The following is a 21,178-nucleotide window of genomic DNA, read 5'->3' as shown; positions in this document are numbered from 1 at the left end:
CACCAGTGGCTCCAACTGCCTTCTGCCTACCAACATTTCATGTCCTGGCTTTAAGCAAACTGCCCATTTGATGAGGGGCTTCATTCATCATTTTTCCTCTAGTAGCAGAAAGGAAAAATCTCCCAGACAACTCCCTCTGGGGCCCCCAAGCCCAGCAATGGAGAGGAGATGGGGGCTTGTTAGAGAATCTCCTCTTCAGCATCCAACGTGGCTGAGGCAGACTTTGAGCCCATATGAAGTACAGGATGGCATCTCCCACAGCAGAAACACCTGGCTGTAAAGCAGTGATGGAGGACCCGAGTTCCTGGCACACAGCCTTGTGCGCCTCTTTGAAGGGCCTTGCAACCAGACGCTCTTGCCTACTGGCTTGAGGCTGCATTTAACCCCCTTTGGAATCGCGCAGGCTTTTTATAATGTCTCTCGGCTGTTTAATTCTTCAAAGCAGGCAGCAAACACGAACGAGAACAGCCTTCCCCAATCTGGCACCCTCCAGATAGGTTGGACTACAAACCCCATGTTGGCCAGAAATGATGAGGACTGAGGTCAAGCATCCCCCGTCCGCTCGGCAGGGCCTGTCCCTCACCTGCAGGAAAGGCCGGGCAGAGGTCGCTCCAGCCAGGCTTCCAGGGCCACCGTCCAAGGCAGGTCTAAGACCAGGCGGTGGGCTGCTCCAGGGGCCCCTTGGCAGGGTGGGGGCTAAGGCTGCCCAAGAAGAAGAGTTGGGGGGCGGAGGCTGGCGTCTGTGGCTAAGCCCGCCAAGGACTGAGGGTGGGCTGGGGGGCCCATGGGCTTGGTAACCCTCCCCCCGCCCAGAGCTGGGTTTCCCAGGGGCCGTCCGACGAGGGCCGGCGTTGCCCCGCTCGACAGAAGCAGCAAGTTGCCGGCCACGAGAAGCCACAGCGGCCGAGTCTCCGGGACGTGGGCCAACCGCCCTGCCCGCACAAGGCGTCCCGGAGCCTCCGTGGCCCGAGCCGCAGGCGAGTGTCGGCTGCGGGCTTCGGCAGCTCGCCCGTGCGCGGGGGACCTGGGAGAAGCCCCTGGCCGGCGGGCGGGCGGGCAGCCGAGCAGCCGGCCGGCCCGCGGGTCGCAGCAGCCCAGGCGAGGAGAGGGAGGCGCTGCCGCTGCTGCCGCCCCTGCCCCGGAGAGGCCCGAGGAGCCGCTGCTCCGCGGCTCCCCGCAGCTGCCGCCCAGCGGGCAGCCCCGGCGGCCTCCCTCGCCGCAGGCCGGCGCGGACGACGCTCGGGCTCGCCGTGGGCCGGCGCCGCCCTCGCCGCCCCGCCCGCCGCCGCGCTCACCTGGCGCAGGTGCTTCAGCAAGGCGGTCGCCTCCTCCTGCCTGCCTTGCCTGGCCATGCCCAGCATGTCCTGGATCAGGCCGATCCGGCGGTGGTACGGGGGGAGGCTGCCGCCGCCTCTGCCGAACTTTTCGCTCGAGCGCGCCACGAGGGACGCCAGGAAGTCTCCGCGCTCCCGGGAAGGCGGCGTCCTCCGGCGCGGGGCGGCCAAGGGGCCGCGGGGGCTGTTGCCGCCGCCGCCGCCGGAGCCGGGCAGCGGGCAGCCCTTGGTCTGCTTGGCGCCCATGGCGGAGCAGGCAGCCGGCCGCCGCCGCCCTTCAGACGCGCGCCCCCGGCTGCGGGCCACGCGGAGGGGGCGCCGCCGCCGCCCGGGGCAGCCGCCGGCCACGGAGCAGACGCTGCGGCGCCCAGCCGGCGGCGGCGGCGGCTCCCGCGCGCATCTCCCGCCCGGCGCGCCGCGGCGGCCCGGCCCGGCCCGGCCTCCCGCCGTTCGCCCGGCGGCCTCCCGGGAGCGGCGGGCACAACTTCAGGGAAACTGTTGCACGTCCCGGCGCGGCGGCGGCGCGGCAGGGGCGGGCCCGAGGAGAGCGGGGGCCGGGCGCGCCGGCTCCCTCCTCCGCCGCCGCGCTCCGCCTCGGGCGCTGGCTGGGCGGGGCCGCCCGGCCCTGGCCCTCCTCCTCTCGCTCCGCCTGCCGAGGGGGCGGGCCGGCCAGCCGGCCCCCCCGCCCGCCCGGGCGCACGTGACGAGCGCCTCCCTGAGCACGTGCAGAGCGCGCGCCCGCCCGGGCGCGAAACGAGCGAGGGGAGGGCGCCCGGCCGGAGCCTCCTCCGCCGGCCCGCGCAGCTCGGGGCTGCCTCCGGAGCTGGCGGGGGCCAGCGGGAGGCTCCCCGCCGGGCAGTCGGACGAGTGCGGCGGCTGCGAGCACAGCCCCGCCGGCCGGGCTGGCTGCGCGGGGAGGGCGCTGCGAGAGCCCCGGCGGCGCCCTGCGCGGGGTGCCTCGAGCCGCGCTCCCCTGGCCCGGCGCGCGCCGCCCTCCCGCCCCAGCGGAGGCCGCCGCCGCGCGCAGCAGCCTTCTCGAAGCTCCTCGGGGGCGAAAGGGGCATCCTTTGCCTAAGGAGAACGTGGCAGCCGAGCCACCGCGACGGCCCCGGCGCTCCTCCGGTGGTTGCAAGGGCTCCAGCTGTGAAGGCTTGCTGGTTTCACCCGAACGACCCTGCAAGGAGGGACAGGCCTCCCTTGGCCACATTCCCCCACAGTAACCCAGCAGCTCCCACCCAGGCCAGTAGGCACTGTATTCAGCACTGAAGTTATTCGGGTAGACCACACCAACTAAAGGCTTGGTAAAAGTTTATTTTAAAAAGGGAAAGGGCAAAGAGGAAAGAATAAGGGAGAGGTGGTAGGTTGTACAGGAAATTACAAGCAAGTCAAATAGGTACAAACCTCTAAGCAAAGCCAGAAACGCCAAACCTCAAGGCGCACACTCCCAAGAGCAAAACAATGCAGCTCGCTCGCTCGTCTACCTATGCATACCAAAGGGTGGGCCCCCCAGGATAGCCATCGACCAGCAGCACACCCTCGTACTGCCAGGGCCAGGGCGGGCCCCCGCCCCCTCCTGGGCGCTCTGTTGTCTGGCCCTAGCAACTCCAGGCAGATTTGGAGCACCCGATCCAGGCCAGGCCCCCCACTGCACCCTCCCAAGGAGGTCGCATCTTCCCACCAGGCATGGCTGTTAGGCGAAGCAGCCCCTGGCCTTGAGCTGCCAGGCTGAAAAGTGGCCCGAACCCGTCAACCTCACTGCTCCAATGGCCAGCAATATTCTTACTCTGTTAACCCATTCTTGACACTAGCCACTTGGCTCTCCCACAAAAAGGGCGCTGGCGTTTTTACTTTTCCTTCGGGTCAGCTAGTTGCTCATTCTTCACAAGGAGACAGCCGAGGCCTGCAGTAGGCCAACCAGGGACAAGGGAGGGAGGAGGCCCAACTCTCACCCAGCAATCCCAAAACCCGGCATGGAGTGGGTGCTCTGGCTCTCTATCATCCCCAGCTGACCATACATCTACTTCTGAAAAGCTGTACATTTACACGCATGCACACACTCCACCGGGCCACTGTCAGGTGACCCCTCTTGAGGAAAATTTAAGGGGAAGCTGTACTTCTCAATGCCTGCTAACTTCAAAGGGTTCAATGCAGAGTCTCTCTGCTCATTTCACTTTTAGTCTGGCTTTATAAAACAACTGATAAAACAGGCCCAAGGCTACCAACGCTCCAGCCACAAAACATGCATTAGCATTTAATGCTAATTAAATTAAAACTCTGCTCTTTTGCTACATAGGATATTCTTCTGTAACTCAGCTCTTATGTCTGTTCCATGATCAAAAAACCTTCCAGTTTAAGACTGGAATTAAGGCTATTGCATGCTGGCTCCAGCTCTGCACAAGCAAGAAATTGGACTTGAAGAAGGCTGACACCCTAACAGATGCACCCAGCAATCAGTCATGGTGCTGTGCAGTGTTACAGACGGCTCTCACTTAAAACCTGTCCTCCACGTGCCCACACTGGTCTTTCAGGCCCAAATCTAGATGGGGAGGATGGAGTGCTTGTGTCCAGCAAAGGTGCCTTGGGCACCTTGGAAGCATCTTTAAAGCCCTTAACTGGAGGCGAGATGGAGACACACACGCCAGCAACCCCCCCGCCACCCCACGTGGACAGGGATGGTCTGAAGAGAAACAGCAACTGTTTTTGGCCAGATGTGGTTCCAGTGCTGCATGCAATCAGGGAAGCCTGTCAAATGCAGCTCCAGTTCTTTAGGCCTTCCCATCAACATGTGGAGGTTAAGGGGGAGGGAGGATGGCTGGTGTGCATGTCCCCAGCTCCACACCATGCTTAAGATGTTCAAATGTCCGAGTAGGGCTAGATTCTCACAACCATCTGAATGTGGTAGTTCAGTGTAATGTGAGAACTCCCCTACTGTGAGGCTTAGTCCCTGCACATACTTTCCCACACACACAGAAAGGAAAAGCAGGGATCAGGGCCAAAGCAGCACAAGAGTCCCAGTCTCCACAGTTCCTTTCCCCACCAGGCAAAAGAGCAGGAATTGGGGCCCTTGTGTTGCTCTTCTGGTTTCAGAAAAGTGGTGTGAGGCCCTGATCCTTCTACTTCCATGCCCCCACCCAATCCCGAAGGAGAAACATGGGCTGGGTTTGCATGATCAATTTGAGAACTCTCAGAACCGCTGTCTATTCTCTTTGAGAAATCATGGAGGACGGGGGGAAGTGCCAGATGACTGGAGGAGTGCTAATGTTGTCCTGATCTCCAAAAAGGAGGAACCTGGGAACTACAGACCAGTCAGTCTGACATCAATCCCAGGGACAATTCTGGAGCAGATGATAAAGCAATCCATCTGTGAGCACCTTGAAAACAATGCAGTGATTACTCGAAGCCAGCATGGATTTGTCAAGAACAGGTCCTGCCAGACAAATCTGATCTCATTTTTTGATCAAGTCACCTCCCTTGTGGACCATGGGAATGCTGTGGACATCATATACCTCGACTTCAGCAAAGCTTTCGACAAAGTGCCCCATGATATCCTGATGAGCAAACTAGCTCAAAGTGGGCTAGATGAAACAACGATCCGGTGGACCCACAGTTGGCTACAGAATCGGACTCAAAGAGTGCTTATCAATGGGACCTTCTCAAACTGGGGAGAGGTAACGAGTGGGGCACCGCAGGGCTCAGTCCTGGGCCCAGTGCTCTTCAACATTTTTATTAAGGACTTGGAGGAGGAGGTGCAGGGAATGCTGATCAGATTTGCAGATGACACAAAATTGGCCGGGATAGCCAATACTTTGGAAGTGAGAAACAAAATTCAAAGTGATCTTGAGAGGCTGGAGCGCTGGGCAGAAAACAACAGAATGATATTTAATAGGGATAAATGCCAATTTCTGCACCTAGGACAAAGAAACCAAATGCAGTTACAAGATGGGGCATTCGTGGCTCAACAACACAACAAGCAAGAAGGATCTTGGAATTGTCGATCACAAGCTGAAGATGAGCCAACCATGTGATGTGGCTGCAAAAAAGGCAAATGCTCTTTTGGGCTGCATTCATAGAAGCATAGCTTCCAAATCCTGGGAGATACTACTTCCCCTCAACTCAGCACTGGTTAGGCCTCATCTGGACTACTGTGTCCAGTTCTGGGCACCACACTTTAAAAAAGATGCAGACAAACTGGAGAGGGTTCAGAGGAGGGCAACAAAGATGATCAAGGGACTGGAAACAAAGCCCTATGAGCAGAGACGGAAAGAACTGGGCATGTTTAGCCTTGAGAAGACCGAGGGGAGATATGATGGTGCTCTTCAAGTCTTTGAAAGGTTGTTACAGAGAGGAAGGATCTCTTCTCGATCATCCCAGAATGCAGGACACGAAAGAATGGGCTCAAGTGACAGGAAGCCAGTTTCCGGCTGAACATCAGGAGAAACTTCCTGACTGTCAGAGCAATACGACAATGGAACCAATTACCTGGGGAGGTGGTGGGCTCTCCCACACTGGAGGCCTTCAAGACGAGGCTGGACGGCCATCTGTCAGGGATGCTCTAACTTGGATTCCTGCATTGAGCAGGGGGTTGGACTCGATGGCCTTGTAGGCCCCTTCCAACCCTAACATTCTATGATTCTATGAGCCACAGTGGCTTGAGCACGTGGGAGGCGCCCATACCATATGTAACGTGACCCCCACTCATAGGTTCTCATGTCATCCAGACCCAGCGAGAGTGGGCTGTTGGCATGGTTAACCAACCACCCACAATCCTATAGCAGCCCATGGGTTCTGGCTTATTTAAGCCACGGTGACTGAAATTGATCATGCAAACTCCATTGATGTTACTTTAAAGATGTAGCTCAGCCTTCCCCACCCTGGCACCCTCCAGATGTGTTAGACTACAGCTCTCATAATTCCCAGCTAGCATAGCCATTGGCCAGGCTACCTGGGAATTATGGAAGTTGTACTCCAACACATCCAGAGGGCACCAAGTTGGGGAAGGCCAACTGTAGCTATGTTTTATGTAGCTAAAATTTCAAAGGTACGTGTAGGGATCAGGATCCTTTTTGGATCAGGACCCTTGTGTGTGTATGTGTGGCGAGGGCCTTTAACCCTTTGTCCCCTGCTGTGGTCCTTATCCAGATCAGGGCCCCCGCACCTGCGAGTGCCATGACAACCTGATCACTTTTTGACAATGTACATTGCAGGCATGGGAGGGCCAATTTGGACTGGGACCATTTTGGGGTGGGGAGCCAGGGGGAAGGGTTAAAGTCCCCTCCCTCGTTCCAGGGTCCCAATCTGTGTAGTAAAGCATAGTTTGACCTTTACAGATCACCATAGACAGAGAGCCAGTGTGGTGTAGTGGCGAGAGTGTTGGACTGGGAGCCGGGAGATCCGGGTTCTAGTCCCCACTCGGCCATGGAAGCTCACTGGGTGACTTTGGGCCAGTCACACACTCTCAGCCCAACCTACCTCACAGGGTTGTTGTTGTGAGGATAAAATGGAGAGGAGGAGGATAATGTAAGCCGCCTTGGGTTCCTTGCAAGAGGAAAAAAGGCGGGATATAAATGCAATAAATAAATAAATAAATAGACACTGCACATAAAATCCACTAGATTCCTTCTGCAAACTTTGCGTACTGGCAGCAATCTCATTTCAGAATGAAACTGAGCATACTCTGCATAAACTTTGACAACTGTTGCTGCCATAGGTTTTAATGGGGCAGGAAAGTTTAAGATTTAAACCACTGCTCATAAATTCACCAAGCCAAGGAAGGATTGTCTTCTTCAACCAGCCTGAATAAAGTACATCAGTAATTTTCACCAAAATTTGCCATAAATACATGATATACCTATCCAAACACCAGAGTAAAAAGGGTAACTGCATCACGTTTCAGCACTTTTTAGCTGTACCTGAGGCACTTTTTATCAGATCAGTTGGAACCCTGGCACATTTGTAAATCACATCAAGTAGATCACAGATGCCAAGTGTCACGTTTTTAGCTCAACAGGTGTCATATTTATAAGCAATAAAATGCTTATAATGGCAGAACCTGTTTCTACTGCTCACCTTAACTAATTTCTCCTTACAAAACATAAAATTGTAAAAATGTATATAAGTTGTCCTGGGGGGAAGGCAGGATATAAAGCTAAAGGATGAATTTACAACTCCAGCAAAACAGCTCCCTCAAAGTACTGCTTTGTGTTTTGTGTTTCATTGTTTAATCTTCTTGTGAACTGCCTTGTACCACTGTGTGGCAGAAAGTTGGCATTAGAATAATTTAAGTAAGTTCCCTCTGAGTATTCTCAGAAAAGATGCTCAGTAAAGTCTTCTATGTGGCAGCTTAGCGCCCTATTTCATGAGTGTCACAGGAGCTGGGGGGGGCAGCTATTACAGGCTACCCAGAATAATGGGGAGCAGCACATACGCAGGCACACGCACGCTCTCAGTGTCTCTCCTTGGTGCAGGGTTACTCCAACTTTCACATATATCTAAGCATTAATGCAACTATTAGTCTGTTCCTTGCATTTCATTTCCCTCTGATCTCATGGCTAACCAACATTCTATTTATTTATTTGCAATATTTACATACCGCTCCAAATCAAAGATTGGACAAGGTGCTTTCATCTGTACGGCCGACCACCTGCTTACTTGATCCTTGCCCACCTTGGCTGCAGAGAGAGACTGGGTGAAGGGATCAAGGCGGTGGTGAACGCCTCCCTTGAGGAGGGAGTGATGCCATCAGCCCTCAAGGAGGCAGTGATAAGACTGCTTTTAAAGAAGCCCTCCTTGGATCCTCAAGTTCAGAACAACTTTCGCCCAGTCTCAAATCTGCCATTTTTGGGCAAGGTGATTGAGCGGGTGGTGGTGGTGCAGTTGAAGGCACACTTGGAAGAAACTGATTATCTAGACCCATTTCAGTCGGGCTTCAGGTCTGGACATGGGACAGAAACGGCCTTGGTCGCCTTGGTAGATGATATGAGGAGGGCTCTGGATAGGGGTGAATGCTCCTTCCTTGTTCTCCTCGACCTCTCAGCGGCTTTTGATACCGTTGACCACAGTATCCTCCTGGACCGCCTGGAGGGGTGGGCATTGGGGACACCGTATTGCAGTGGTTCCAGTCCTTCCTCTCCAGCAGGTACCAGAGGGTAGCACTGGGAGAGGAGGTTTCGGACCCGTGGCCACTCACTTGTGGGGTGCCACAGGGTTCCATCCTCTCCCCGATGCTATTTAACATCTATGTGAAGCCGCTGGGGGCTATCATCAGGAGGTTTGGGGTGCAGTGTCATCAATACGCGGATGACACGCAGCTCTACCTCTCGTTCAAATCTTCACCAAGGTTGGCCGTAGAATCCCTGTCCAAATGTCTGGAGATGGTGAGTGGCTGGATGGGGAGGAATAAGCTGAAGCTGAACCCTGACAAGACCGAGGTACTTTTGGTGGGAGACAAGAGGAGGCTGGGGGATGTTGACCTGGTGTTGAATGGGGTACGGCTACCCTTGAAAGACCAGGTCCGCAGCCTGGGGGTCATTTTGGACTCCCAGCTGTCCATGGAGGCTCAGGTGTCAGCTGTGAGCCGGACAGCGCTGTATCAACTCCATCTGATACGGCGGCTGCGCCCCTTCCTTCCCGACCATCTGCTCCCATCGGTAGTACATGCCCTGGTCTCCTCTCGTTTAGACTACTGTAATGCGCTCTACGTGGGGTTACCCTTGAAGACGGTTCGGAAACTGCAGCTGGTACAGAACACGGCGGCTCGCCTGATTAAAGGCAGCCGCCGGCGAGATCACATCACTCCAGTGCTGAAGGATTGCACTGGTTACCAGTTGTTTTCCGGGCCAAATTCAAGGTGTTGGTTTTGACCTTTAAAACCCTATATGGTTCCGGCCCAGCCTGTCTTAAGGAGCGCCTCCAGTAGCACCAGACAGGCCGCTTAACAAGATCAGCCTCGGATGGCCTTCTCTCTGTCCCATCAGCCAGGGCAGCTAGACTGGTGGGGACGAGGGAGAGGGCCTTTTCTGTGATGGCCCCCACTCTGTGGAACTCCCTCCCTAGGGAACTCCGTCATGCCCCCTCTTTAATGAGCTTCCATCGTGCATTAAAAACGTGGTTGTTCAGGCAAGCATTTGGGGTAGGTTAGGGTATTTTAGGAAATGTTTTTATTGTAGGATTTTATTGTTTTAAACTGTTTTATTGTATGTTGTACATCGCCCAGAGTGGCTGGGTGACCAGCCAGATGGGCGATTAATAAATTTAATAATAAATAAATAAAATTTTGGAGCGGTGAACAAGATAAAATAAAACCCCACAATTAAAACATTTAAAAAACAGATTCTGAACTTAATAAACATGCATACATACTGCTATCCCAGGATAATACTCCACGCATCTGATGATCTCTAGCCCACAGATGCTTGTTCCGTAATAAATGTATTAGTTTTCAGGTGCCACAAGACACTCTGTTGCTTTTGTCACTATCTAGTGACAACTTTGTTGATGTGCAAATATGCAACAGCAAACGGGGCCCAGGGTCAGTTCACAGAAACCGGTATTTGGGGTCTCTGGGCATCACTACAGCTGATGAAGGCAGAGGTGGACGACGTCTGGTTGCTCTGCCGCAGGAGTCAGCATGACCTTGAAAAAAGAAAAGCAAGGCCATGTCCAAGGCAACAGATGGGGAGGGGAGCAGAAGCCCCCAAGGTAGCCAAATGCAACAATCAGGAGCCCCCTTCATAATCATCAGCTTGGTCCACTGGGTTCACCCATGGGACTTGTTGGCTTTTTTAAAAGGGGATTGCACAAATCCACCAAGAGAGCTGAAAATAGAGCTTCCATGTGTAGAGGCAGTCTAGCCTGCAGGTACCTGATGCTGGAGAGAACTGAATAGGGAGGCCACACAGGCACTGCCACACGCTGCTTGTCAGCTTCTGAGGCAACTCTTGCCATGGCAGAAAGACATGAAGGACTCAAAGGCCATTAGTCCAGTAGAATGGATTCCAGTCAGGCAGAAATGGTGTTTTTGACTCTCAGCAATTCATCCTTCCTGATACAAAGGAGGCAGCAGGGCAGGCTGTGGGAGGCAAGAGGAAGGCAAGTCTGCCAAGACTGTATGGGGTAAGTGTTATGTCTCTCCGGTGAGGATCGAAGCTGCCTGAAAACCTCAGCAGCCAGGCACTGGGGCTGACGGCAAAGATAACGCCACACCATTACCATCATGGCTGAATGCTGAACTGGGAGTTGGGTTCAAGTCCCTCACTTTCCCACCTATTACCTGGGAATGCATAACCTCTCTCACAGGCTTTCTCCGAACGGTTCCAGTTTACTCCTCCCAACCAGGAAGGGAGTTGGCATGAGGAGACCCAGCCGAAATTCTCAGGAGCCTCCTTGCAAACGCAGCTGATCCACCTGCCCTCCCATAGAAGGGGGCTCCATTGATGAAGACACAACCTGAAAAATCACTCCCAGCCATGAAGAAAGCACCAAGGCACCAGCAGGTAGGCCAAGGCTCCCAGTTCTGAACAGAACATTTCCAGTGTAACATTCTCAAGAGGATTGATAGTAATAAACTTTATTTAGCAAAGCAATATCCACAAAAACAAACACAAAAAATTAACCTAGGAGAGAAATGCCATTAACCAATCAATTACTTTCCATCAGGACCAGAGGCAAGTGAAACGCCATCTTAACTCTACATCTCCCGCAGAGGAAATCACAGGCGGGGGCTGGTAGTGGAATAAGGTCATGAACCTTCATATACTGCCGGAGAACAACTCAACAGGAATGGCAGAGTTCTAACGAGAAAACACAAACAGAATCAAAACTGATTCAAGTCATGCTGAACTTGAAAAAAAAGAAAAAGAGGCAAGATCAATATGATCCGAGCAACCACGGCAATATTCCATTGTACCCTCCTGCCTAGACACGTTTTGGCTTCTGCATGATACCCCCCAACCCTCTCCAGCAACATCCACCCCCTCCTCCCCAGGTCGGTTCTGCACCACCAGTAGTTAATGTCTAGAACAGGCCACAGAAGCAAAAGGCAAGGAGACCACAACACTCTTCTTTCAAAGCCACTGAATTTAAAACTAGTTTGTTGGAATTTTTCCTCAAAGGGGCTGCTGCTTCTTTCACCCACCACTAGGACCAGGAGATAATCTCCATCTTGGAGACACGATAAGACACCAAGCAAGCAAAGGATCTAATAAAGGAACTCTTTTCAATGAAAGGAAGCCGCACGTTGTGTTACTTTGTGCAAACACTAAAAAAGCCCTCTCAAACTCTTGTGGGGGTCACTCTAGGAGAAAGAGCAGAGGACTTGGCTGAGTAAGACCGAGAGATGCTGCTGCTTTCGAGGGGGCGGGCATGGAGGGAGGAGGCCATGAAGACAACAAGCAACGACTCCGAAGCAGTGACAAAAAGGTGTCCTGGAATTCCCTACGTTCCTCTTAAGAGTGAGACTGAAGGACTAGTTCAAACTAGGCAGGAGAGGAGAAGCTGCGTGAACTGAAAAGCACTCCAAGGAGCAAAAGGCCGTAAGGAGTCTGGAGGCGGACAAAGTGGCTTCCCTCCCACGCAGGACCAGATGGGTCCCCTCCCTCCACAGACAACAGGTCTGAGAAACACCCGAGTGTAACCAGGGGACAATTTGCACAAACCGTGTTGTGACACTGGCTGCCTTTTCCTTTAATTAGGATCCCCAAAGCCCAACGGAAGTTCTTCTGGTTTTGGAGAGCAAAAGCCAACCTATACTTGAAGACCTTTCCAGAATGCTCCCCCACACTAAAAACAAACAAACCTACCTGTACATCAAAAGCAAGCATATCAGAGAAAGCTGGCCTTGGACCCACTCCGCAAAACGCAGGTTTCCATGGACTGGAAGCTTTCATGTAGGAGGAAGATGCAACCCTTCAATACACAGACTCCCCCACCCCCACCCCCGTATGAAACAGTGCAGCCCCAGGACCTCCACCGCACAGCCACGATCTGCATATGCAGACTGGCATCCTGGGCTGTCCTGCAGCAATGGTCCCAAGATGGAGCGAGCGGGAAGTCATCCTGCCAAGAGCACACCCAAAGGAAGCGGAGAGTGAAGGGGAGCATTGCCTTGCTTGCTTCTCTTAATCTAAAATTACAAGCACGTCATCTTTCCTAGCTATGGCCAGCATTAACACATGAATACATGGGGTGGCTTTTAAAAATGAACCTGGGAAGGTAGGTCATCTTTCTGCGAGCAGGGAACAAATGGGGAGGAAGAAGGTGGCCCCCGACCACCTCACCCACCCACCCACCCCCCTGCATCCGTGGAGCACATCTGTGTCTCTGGAGCTGCTGTGTCGCCGCAGAGGGGTGCGCTGCCTTGGAGCCACTGGGCTGGCCACGGGGAAAATAAGGTGCTTTTTCAGAGACACTTGTAAAAGGCACCTGAACTGTCCCAATGGAGCAAGACAGGCCTTCCCAGCCCCATAGAAAAAGAAAAACCTCTCTGGCGCAGAATCACACTGTCACAAAACCGTCGAACACGAACAGGGAAAAGGGTTCCAAACAGTCCAGGTTGCCTTGGCTTAACCTGTTGCGAGTACACTCCTTATATAAATAACCATTACAGGCACTTAAAATGTCTTTGGTTGGAATAACCCAACATCACAAGATAATGAATTCATAGCGAATCAGGGCCCTGTTCTGGGTTCAGCAGGCAATGATTGCAGAATTGGTTGCTTTCAGAGGAAGGAAGCAACAGATCACGGTTCTGAGAAAGCAACCTGAAAAGAAACCAAAGCAAGGAGACAACATGTTTAGGTCTGAGCGTCCAAGTCTAGGAGCTGCGAGAGGTCATACTTGTATGGTTTGAGGTAGGAAGACCTGACCTCTCATGTGAGGCAGGGGCACCCAGGGGGATCATGTCAGACCACTGCCCTATCTAGCTCTGGTATTGTCTGCACTGACTGGCAATGGCTCTCCATGGCTGCAGCCCTACCTGGAGATGCCAGGTAGGAGCTGTGAGACTCCTGGACTGAGCCAGGAAACTTGGGTTCAAATCATGCAGCTCAGTGAGGATTCTTAGGCAAGCCCCACTCAATCAGCCTCATCTGGATCACAAGGATGCCCAGTTTGCATGCCACCTTGAGCTCCCCAGGCAAGATGCGAGTGTGATAAATACAGACAAAACAAGAGGAGCCAAGGTGTGTTCATCAGGAGATGTGGAAGACTGAAGGCTGAGGAGGAGACCCCAAGGAGCTGCCAGCTGGATGGAAGGCAAAGAGGGTGGTGGGCCTGCTGCACTCTTGCCTCTGCCACAAGCCAGGACAGCAGCCACACCCCAAATACTACAACGGCTGTGGCATTTGGAGCCAATGGTGGGAGGGTGCAGGAGCGCCATTTTGTGGCAATGTGAGAGCACAACTTGTGTACTCAGTGCTGCTCAGGGCCTATGAATGCTTCACTGCCAGAGCAACAGCCGCCGCCATCCTTCCCAAAACCAGCTCCAGGATCTGTTCCCGCACCTACCTTTTCAGGACAGAACTCCGAGTTGCTTTGCCGCAATTTGATTGGTCTGCCTTTGATAACTGCATAGCAGAACATGGTGATGACCATCACAAAGAGGAAGTAACTGGTGTGCATCAAATGTAGGTTGATGAGGGAGCGGTCGTCCTGCACAGGGGAAGAAAGTGATGGTGTCTCGGCCTGCAGGAATGGCGCGGGCAGCTGTCTCCAGGGGGTGGAGGGGGCAGCACATCCCCAAAGCAGAATTTGCTAGCACAATGACTTCCCCCTCATCAACACATACAGTTGCAGGATCTGACCGCTGATAAAGAGGGGTAAGCCACTTCCAAAGAGAACTGAAAATGGGGGCAATGTCGCTACCTCTGGTTCACTGTAAGTCAGTCACAGTTCACAACAAAGACATAAAGTGTAAGGAGAGCACTTACGTCTGGAACAATAACAGTTAGTTTGGGATTTAATGTATGATAGACTTTGCCAACAGCTCCTTTGTAACACCAGAAAGGGTTGTAGTCTTGGGCATATTTTGTGTTGGAATCCCTTGCAGTAGTGAAGATCTTGTACCAGAAGGTTGCGTTAATGTAGGTTTCCGGGACACAGTGTGGTGGCTGACTACAAGAGCAACACAAAACTGTGAGTTGTGCATCATCTGTGACCTTTTCTACTGCATCAACCAGAGTCGACCAAAGTGCAGCATGCGCCCCAAGCCAGCCAGAGCCCTCGCACTGGTGTTGCCACCATCTCATGGCAATTGAGGCTTCACCCGCAACCCTGGGGCCACCGTGGGTTCCCACAAAACCCCCCTCACAGCCTGCCTGCTTTCCTGGGTTCATCTGTAATCTGCCTGGCTGTGAATGCCATTTGGGAACAGAAGGCGCACATGTTCACAAACCTCCAACCCCACGCACACTTCTCCCGCCAGCCTGTCTCAAAAACTCTGAACTGCGCCCCCACTGCTCACAGCCCGGCTCCGCCTCAGAGCGCCGCCCGCCCCTACCCGCCCCCTGCAAACCACCAGCACCAGCAGCCTGCTTGCCAGGCAAGGGTGGAGGAGATGCTTGCATGCAGCGAGGGCTCTTCACGGAAGGAAGCCTCCAATGATGGGCAGGTGAAGACAAAAGAGGTTGCAGGTTGTTTAGAAAGACTGCCCCCCGCTTCCCCTCCCCCTCCTCCAAGCCCACCCACTCGCTGTTGTCCTCTGTTTAGCTCAATCCCACTTATTCATTTTGGGGAGGTGTTCCATGGATAAACAAGAACCTTTATTTGCCGTTTCCAGGAAGACGTCAAAAACCTATTTTAGAACTTTAAACAGCATTTTTCATGAACATGTGGATGATTTGGAAAACAACCCTCATGGGCTGTATCAGGGCTTTGACGCAAACCTGAAGGCGTTAAAAGCAGCGGCAAGCAGCTCCCCTGGAAGGAGGCAGCACCGGGAGACCCTTACATGGTGACAGGAAAGACCACGGAGGCTGCGGTGACCGTCATGCAGGTTGTGAAGACAACTTGGTCACAGTGGCCATGCAGCAGACAGTCATCTGAATTCCAGGCAGTGGGCAGGGTGAAGGTGATGTTGATCTCCTCGTGAGCGTCTCTGCCTTGGGGGGGGGGGGGGGTGCAGGAGGAGAGAAAGCATTCTGTTGGCAGGAATGACGTTTCATGTTAAAAGTAGAAACAGGCTCTGCTCGATAAGCAAAAGCCAAGGGAAAACCTGCAGCTACAAACAGCTTTTGAGACCTGTTAATTCTGTGAGAACCTCAGGTACCAATGTAAGGAGGAGAGGAGCGAGTAGAAAACCCTAGAGGGGCATCTGCTCTGCTTGTAAGGCGCCGCACAGCCAGAGAAGAAGCCCCACAGTTCAGCTGATTGCCAGCAACTGTCTGAGCCCCTGCTCACAACTGCTGCAGGCCTGCCTGCTGGGCATGACAGGGCAGCATGGCCTCGAAGTTTAGGGGAAGGCGCACGAGCACTCTCTCTGCTCTTAGCATTTTACAAGTGAGACGCAGCAAGAGCACGCCCTGTTCCTTGTCCAAAAGATGGTTTCTGGACAACGTACAGCCCTTGACACGGTGAGAAAAGACTCTTCTCACTTGGCCCTCTGCTGACTACCATGGGCTGTGGTGATGCCACTAGGGCAGTCTCCCATAGGCCTCAGTGCCTCTGAAGACAAAGGCTGGAATTACCCATACCTGAGAGTCCAATTTGGTGTCCGAAAATGGTGGAACACAAGTGCGTGACATTCCGAGAAAAGCCGCCAAAGGGCTTGAGGGGGTCCAGCGTCAGAGTGATGGCAACCGAGGTGTTGATGGGGCCAGAGTCCTCGAGCGTCTGTGGCGATGGTGTGGAAGGCCGTGTGTGGCTGCTGTGGCTGCTGCTGCTCATGGCACTTTCTGGAGTCGTGGTGTCGTTTATGAGGTGCTTTAATGTTTCATTCTCCGAAATACAGAAGTCCAGGTCATTAAACCGCAGAAGAAAAGTGTTCCAGTCCTTAAAGGCAAACAGATCTTCAGTGCCTGAGTAATACCAGCCCTCACAAATGCCAGTGTGCATTCCAAGACCATACAGCAAGATCAGCTCCGGGGTTACATTTGGCCTAAGCCAGGACAAAATCCTGCACTTCTGATTAAACAAAATTGTTCACAAATTAATCATTATGAGACAAATTTTCTTAGCAGGCAAGAAGAGAGATTCAACCTCTCCTATTCTGCCACAAAGACAGACAATGAAACAAGATTGGACTCGATGGTCATATAGGCCCCTTCCCACCCTACTATTCTATGATTCCAAGCTGGACCCATCTGAGCAACTTCAGAGGTGTGCCTCCACTCTTGTCAGGTTAAACCTGAATTACCAAGGCCTGTTTGCTAATAACAACTCCAGAAGGGCAGCAGTGGAAAAGAAGTGCTGGGTTGTCTTATCAAAAGGAGCAGCTCTGCCAGCATAAACACTGGCGTGCACCACTGCCTCCTTCCACGTGGTCATACTTCTCTCTGAAGCAAGGGACTAAGCTTGGGGCGGTTCATTAAGCAAACACACCCTCCTATAAATGAGCAGCAAGCAAGGGCCCCCACTCCCTGGATGTGCAAATACGGGCCCAGATTCGTACTTTACCTCTGTCATTTCAGGTGACTTGATCTCTTTGATCTTAAAGAAATAGCCCAGGGTCAGGAAGGCAATGGCCACTGTGCTCACGCTGATCATGAACACCACAAGCGGTGGGCGGCTGCTGATGTAAACCTTGAGGTTCTCCAGAGGGTGGATGCTGAACATTATCCTGACTAGGCCCACCTGGAAAACACACCACAGTTACCAACAGACAGACATTGACTTTTATGTTCTGCAAGGAACTTGCCTCATTGCTCTGAGTGTGTGGCCAGAACATGCCCATAACCAGCCCTCCAAATAATCAGAGACAAAAGCATTTGACTGACCCAGGGCCAGAAAGACCTCAGGATAAATGCAGAATGAGCATGACTCTTTCAGTCTCCTCTACAGAGGGGTTTTTCCAGCCCTCCTTCGGGGAGGGAGGGCTTCTAGAAACCAGCATTCTGTGCTCAGATTGTTGGAAACCAGAGCAGAAGAGGAGCCCCACCTGCCTCCAGTGATCCTGGAAGGCCAGTAAGGCAACAGTACTTCTGGCCAAGATCCAGCCTGCCAAGTACCAACGGAAAGGAGCAACAGCACCTGCGTCTCCTTGCCCTCACCCCATTCCCGCCCCCCGAGCCAGAAGGGAAGGGCAGCTCCTCATCCCCCCATATCCCAAGGCACGGGCCATCTTTATTCCAAATGTTCCTTGGGATGAAGAGTCCCAAGGAGATCCTGCCAGACACCCTCGTCCAAGGGCCATCGCGATTGGCACTGGGCAGCCAAGCACCACACGACCCATGCCCACTCCAAGCACTGCTGCTCCACGACACGCATTCCGTGGAGCTGGAAGCTCTCGGGATCCCTCGCAAGGCCCACGTTCTGGGGTCCCCCGAGGCTCCAGCCAGGCAGGAGCACACTTGCCTGCAGCACACAGGCAGACCAAGGCTTTGTTCCAACCCAATAGGCAAACACAGAATGTCAGTTTTTATTATGTGGGATCTGGATCCTGCCCCCTTCCTCCAAGCAGCTCAGTGTCGCAACGTCACCTCAACACGCCCCTCTGGCTCAGCTGAGAGAGTCCGAGTGGCTCAGGGCCTCCCGGGGAGCTCCATGGCTGAGCAAGGGCCTAGGCCAAGTCCAGCACGCCAGCCACCGCCACACACTGCCTCTCGTGGCGCTGAAGAGTGGTGTTAGGACTGGTGGAGGGCACTGTGCTACGGAAGAGGCAATGCACGCCGCCGCCTCGTCTCTGGCTGTGCCCTGAACACTCGTCCCTGAGCTCAGCGAAGGGAGGCAGAGGAGGTCCTCCTCCTTGGGTTCTGTTACCAGGCCAGCAGTTCACGGTGACAGATGAGAAAGCCAAAGAAGGAACCAGGGCAGACGTTTCCCCTTGTTTGATGGGTAGCTGAATTCATACACAAAGAAGAAAAAGCAGCAGACCAAAAAGGATTCCCACTCTTACGAGGTACTCCAGGCATTGCGAACATCCTTCTAAACAAGGGGTGGGCAACGTGTCACCCTCCAGATGTTTTGGCGTACAACTCCCAGTATAGCAACTGGCTACACTAACTAGGGCTGATGAGAGTTGTAAGCCAAAAGGTCTGGAGGGGCACAAGTTGCCCAGCCCTAGAAGCTTGGAGTTGAAATCTGTTCCTGCATGCAAGACTGGTTCACAAAGCTTCTTTTACAACAAAATCAGAGATTGTTCCTGACCTATGTGCTTGAGGAACTGAGGTGTAACAACGGCAGCAAGCCACACTTTCAGTTTCAGATAAGCTCCACTGCTAGTAAACTGCGATGTGACCCCTGGCAACAGGCCTACGTAGTCTGAGTATAAACTACGCAAAACTGCACCCAGTCCAAGCTTAAACTAAAACATTTGTTATTAAAAAACACACACACCCCTCAATTGAACTGGCATTCCACAAAAAATCCACAGCAAAAATTAGTCTCCAGATCGTGGGGAAAGACCCGCGGGGAGGCGACACAGCACATCTCCCTGGTCAGGGAGCGCCAGAGCTGCCGCTGAAGAGGCTCTCTCCCTTCTTCCCCCAGTCAGCAATGGGAATGCAGAGGAGAGCCTGCTGGTATCTTAATCCATGGGACAGACGCATCCTGGAAAAGGGAGTCCTCTTCAGGGCTTTGTCCTTCTCCACGTCCATCCCGACAACTGGTTCTGCCTAACAATAGTCTCAACTGAGCAGCACTTCCAATTTGCTTGTGCAGCTCATTTCAGGCAAGCCAGCCCAAGATGAGCAGGCCAAAAAGGCGGCATGGCAGCAACCAAAGGATTCCGTGGACCCATCCGCCCTTTCTAGAGGCTCTGCAAGAGGCTATTCACAAACTAAGCCAGGAGAGACCTTTTGTGGAAAATTTACATTTTCAGAGCACCAATGTTGCTTTTGCTCTGCATGCTGAACAGGGCTGCTCCAACCGGGCTCACTGTCTTGTACGCAACAAACTGTCTCGAGAAAAATGCACACACACACCCCGAACACATCAGCTGTCCATGGAGGCAACAGGTATAACAGTTCAGCAGGAACCCTCACCTTTGGGGCAACTCTGCTGAATACCAAAGTAAAAATGCTTCAAAAATATCACTCTTTGAAAAGAGCATCCACCCCAGGAACATGGGAGACGCTCCAAACGGATTCAGTCACAGCTCTAGAGCTCAAAGGACTCCTCTGCGGCCCAATAGAGCTCATGCCACTGTTAAGAACCAATTGGATGACAATTTTTTTTTGCGACTGCTTGCTTTGTATCCCAAAGCACATTAACTTATGGAAAACCAAGCAACCTGGCACTCATTGTCCAGGCCAGCATCTGATCAGGTGAACAAACCACCACTTCTTCAGTTCTCCTGAAGGGATTTGTTCAGGGATGAGGCAGACAAAGAGGAAGGAGACAAATGCAGCCATGTTTCTTGCTCCTACCGGGATGCTACAAGTCAGCGAGGGGGAGGCTTTGTCTCTCGAGCAGCCTTCCCCAGCCCAGTGCCCTCCAGCGGGGTTGGACTGCAACGCCCAACATCCTCAGCCACCATGGCCATGCTGGCAGGGAATGATGAGAGTTGTAGTCCATCCCATCTGAAGGGCCACAGGCTGAGAGAGAGGCTGGCATCACTGAAAGGGAAAGGGAAGAACAGAAGAAAGGAAAAGCGAAACCCTCTTGAGCAGCTACAGCAACAATGAATCTCAGCTGCCCCTCCTCGGTTTTGCCCATCATAAGGCGAGGGGGATGCGCCTCGCCGCCGCCTCCAGAGCCTTGAGCTGCTGCTGCTGAGGGTGCGACCTCCTCCTCGGGAGCAGGGCAAGATGGGCAGAAGCAGAACGGCTTGTACGGATTGGCAGTGCAGGGAGAGGCCGAACAGAGAGACGTCGCCTCCCCGTTCCAGGGGCTTGGTGGCATTCCTCTGCACCCCCCATCCTCGGGACTTCAGGCACATCCAGGGACCCCAGGCTCTCACCCTCCCTGCCTGCGGGGTGCAAGAGGACCCGAAGCCACCCAGCCGGAGGACGGTCCCGGGCATGGCCGGCCGAACTGGCGCTGCCCCCCCAGGCTTGTGCCAGCCCCCTCTCAGCAGGCCAGGCAGGGGTCAAAGCGGCGAGCCGGCCATGGCTCCAGAGGCCCCTCTCTCCCGACCCGGGTCCAAAACCAGCAGCACTTATCGGGAGGCTCGTGCAGAAGTCACGGGGGGCCTCGGGAGGCTCGTGTCGCCCCTCCCCACGCGCCGGCAGGGGGGCGAAGGGGGAGCCGCGGGGGGAGCCCCCACTCCACCCCTCTCCCCAGCCCCCGGAGGCCCTGCGAGCAGCGAGTCGCGAAGCACGCGGGCCGCGCGGCTCCCAGCCGGGGCTCCGGAGGCAGAGGAAGCGGCCCGCCGCCCCCACTTCCCACGCGCCCGCCGCGGGGAGCGGCGCGGGGGGCTGCGGGCCCTGGCGGGCGCGGGGAGGCCGCCTGCGCCGAGGCCGGAGCGGGGCGGCCCGCCTCCCGCGCAGGGGCGCGCGCGCGCGCCCGGCCCGGCCCACGGGGCGGCGCCGGGGGCCGCGGCGGGCGCGCTCCGCAGGGCCGGGGCGGCGGCCCCTCCTCACCGCGGCAGGCTCAGCGCCGGGGCTGCAGCATCCTCCTCCGGCGCGCCCTTCGCCGGCCAGGGAGGGGCCGCGCGCCCGCCGAGGCCGCCTCGCTGCCCCGCCCGCCGGGAGGAGCCGACGGCGGCGGCGCGGGGACACACTTCTTCCGCGGGCGGGAGCGCGCCCGGGGCGCCG

The 21,178-nt window shown here is 54.4% G+C and overlaps 2 protein-coding genes across 3 annotated transcripts in view; both read right to left on the bottom strand.

Moving 5' to 3' along the window:
* The window catches only part of LRRC75A (leucine rich repeat containing 75A), a 43,199-nt gene extending 41,398 nt beyond the window's left edge, over positions 1–1,801 (bottom strand). The window contains exon 1 of the mRNA XM_084822893.1: positions 1,296–1,801. Coding sequence (XP_084679019.1) covers positions 1,296–1,580 — 285 coding nt within the window. The 5' untranslated portion in view covers positions 1,581–1,801. The remainder of the gene's footprint in view (positions 1–1,295) is intronic.
* Positions 1,802–9,479: 7,678 nt separating this feature from the next.
* TMEM248 (transmembrane protein 248) lies at positions 9,480–21,058 on the bottom strand. 2 transcript variants are annotated; one of them, XM_084822890.1, is made up of 8 exons: positions 21,005–21,058; positions 16,941–17,117; positions 16,019–16,316; positions 15,277–15,427; positions 14,258–14,441; positions 13,836–13,979; positions 10,195–13,090; positions 9,480–9,965 (listed from the first exon to the last, which is right to left on the bottom strand). In XM_084822890.1, the coding sequence occupies exons 2-7, from the start codon at positions 17,097–17,099 to the stop codon at positions 13,070–13,072; spliced, it is 957 nt and encodes a 318-aa protein (XP_084679016.1). In that variant the 5' UTR covers positions 17,100–17,117; positions 21,005–21,058; the 3' UTR covers positions 9,480–9,965; positions 10,195–13,069. The 2 variants fall into 2 exon arrangements, with proteins under 2 accessions (XP_084679016.1, XP_084679018.1); XM_084822892.1 differs by lacking the exon at positions 21,005–21,058 and adding an exon at positions 18,819–19,445.
* Positions 21,059–21,178: the final 120 nt, after the last annotated feature.

The sequence above is a fragment of the Heloderma suspectum genome, chromosome 16 (assembly GCF_057233095.1).
Source record: "Heloderma suspectum isolate Gila_16-S chromosome 16, 16-S_ref, whole genome shotgun sequence".
NCBI classification, from domain to species: Eukaryota; Metazoa; Chordata; class Lepidosauria; order Squamata; family Helodermatidae; genus Heloderma; species Heloderma suspectum.
Note: the sequence above shows the minus strand (reverse complement) of the source record. Positions and strands in the feature narration are given on the sequence as shown.

Coding starts and splice junctions, on each gene's coding strand:
- TMEM248 (XM_084822890.1), bottom strand. CDS start 17,099: ATGTTCAGCATCCACCCTCTGGAGAACCTCAAGGTTTACATCAGCAGC. Junction 15,428..16,018: donor ACACCAAATTGGACTCTCAG/GTATGGGTAATT, acceptor CCCCCCCCCAAG/GCAGAGACGCTCACGAGGAG. Junction 13,980..14,257: donor TAACTGTTATTGTTCCAGAC/GTAAGTGCTCTC, acceptor TCCCCTGTGCAG/GACGACCGCTCCCTCATCAA.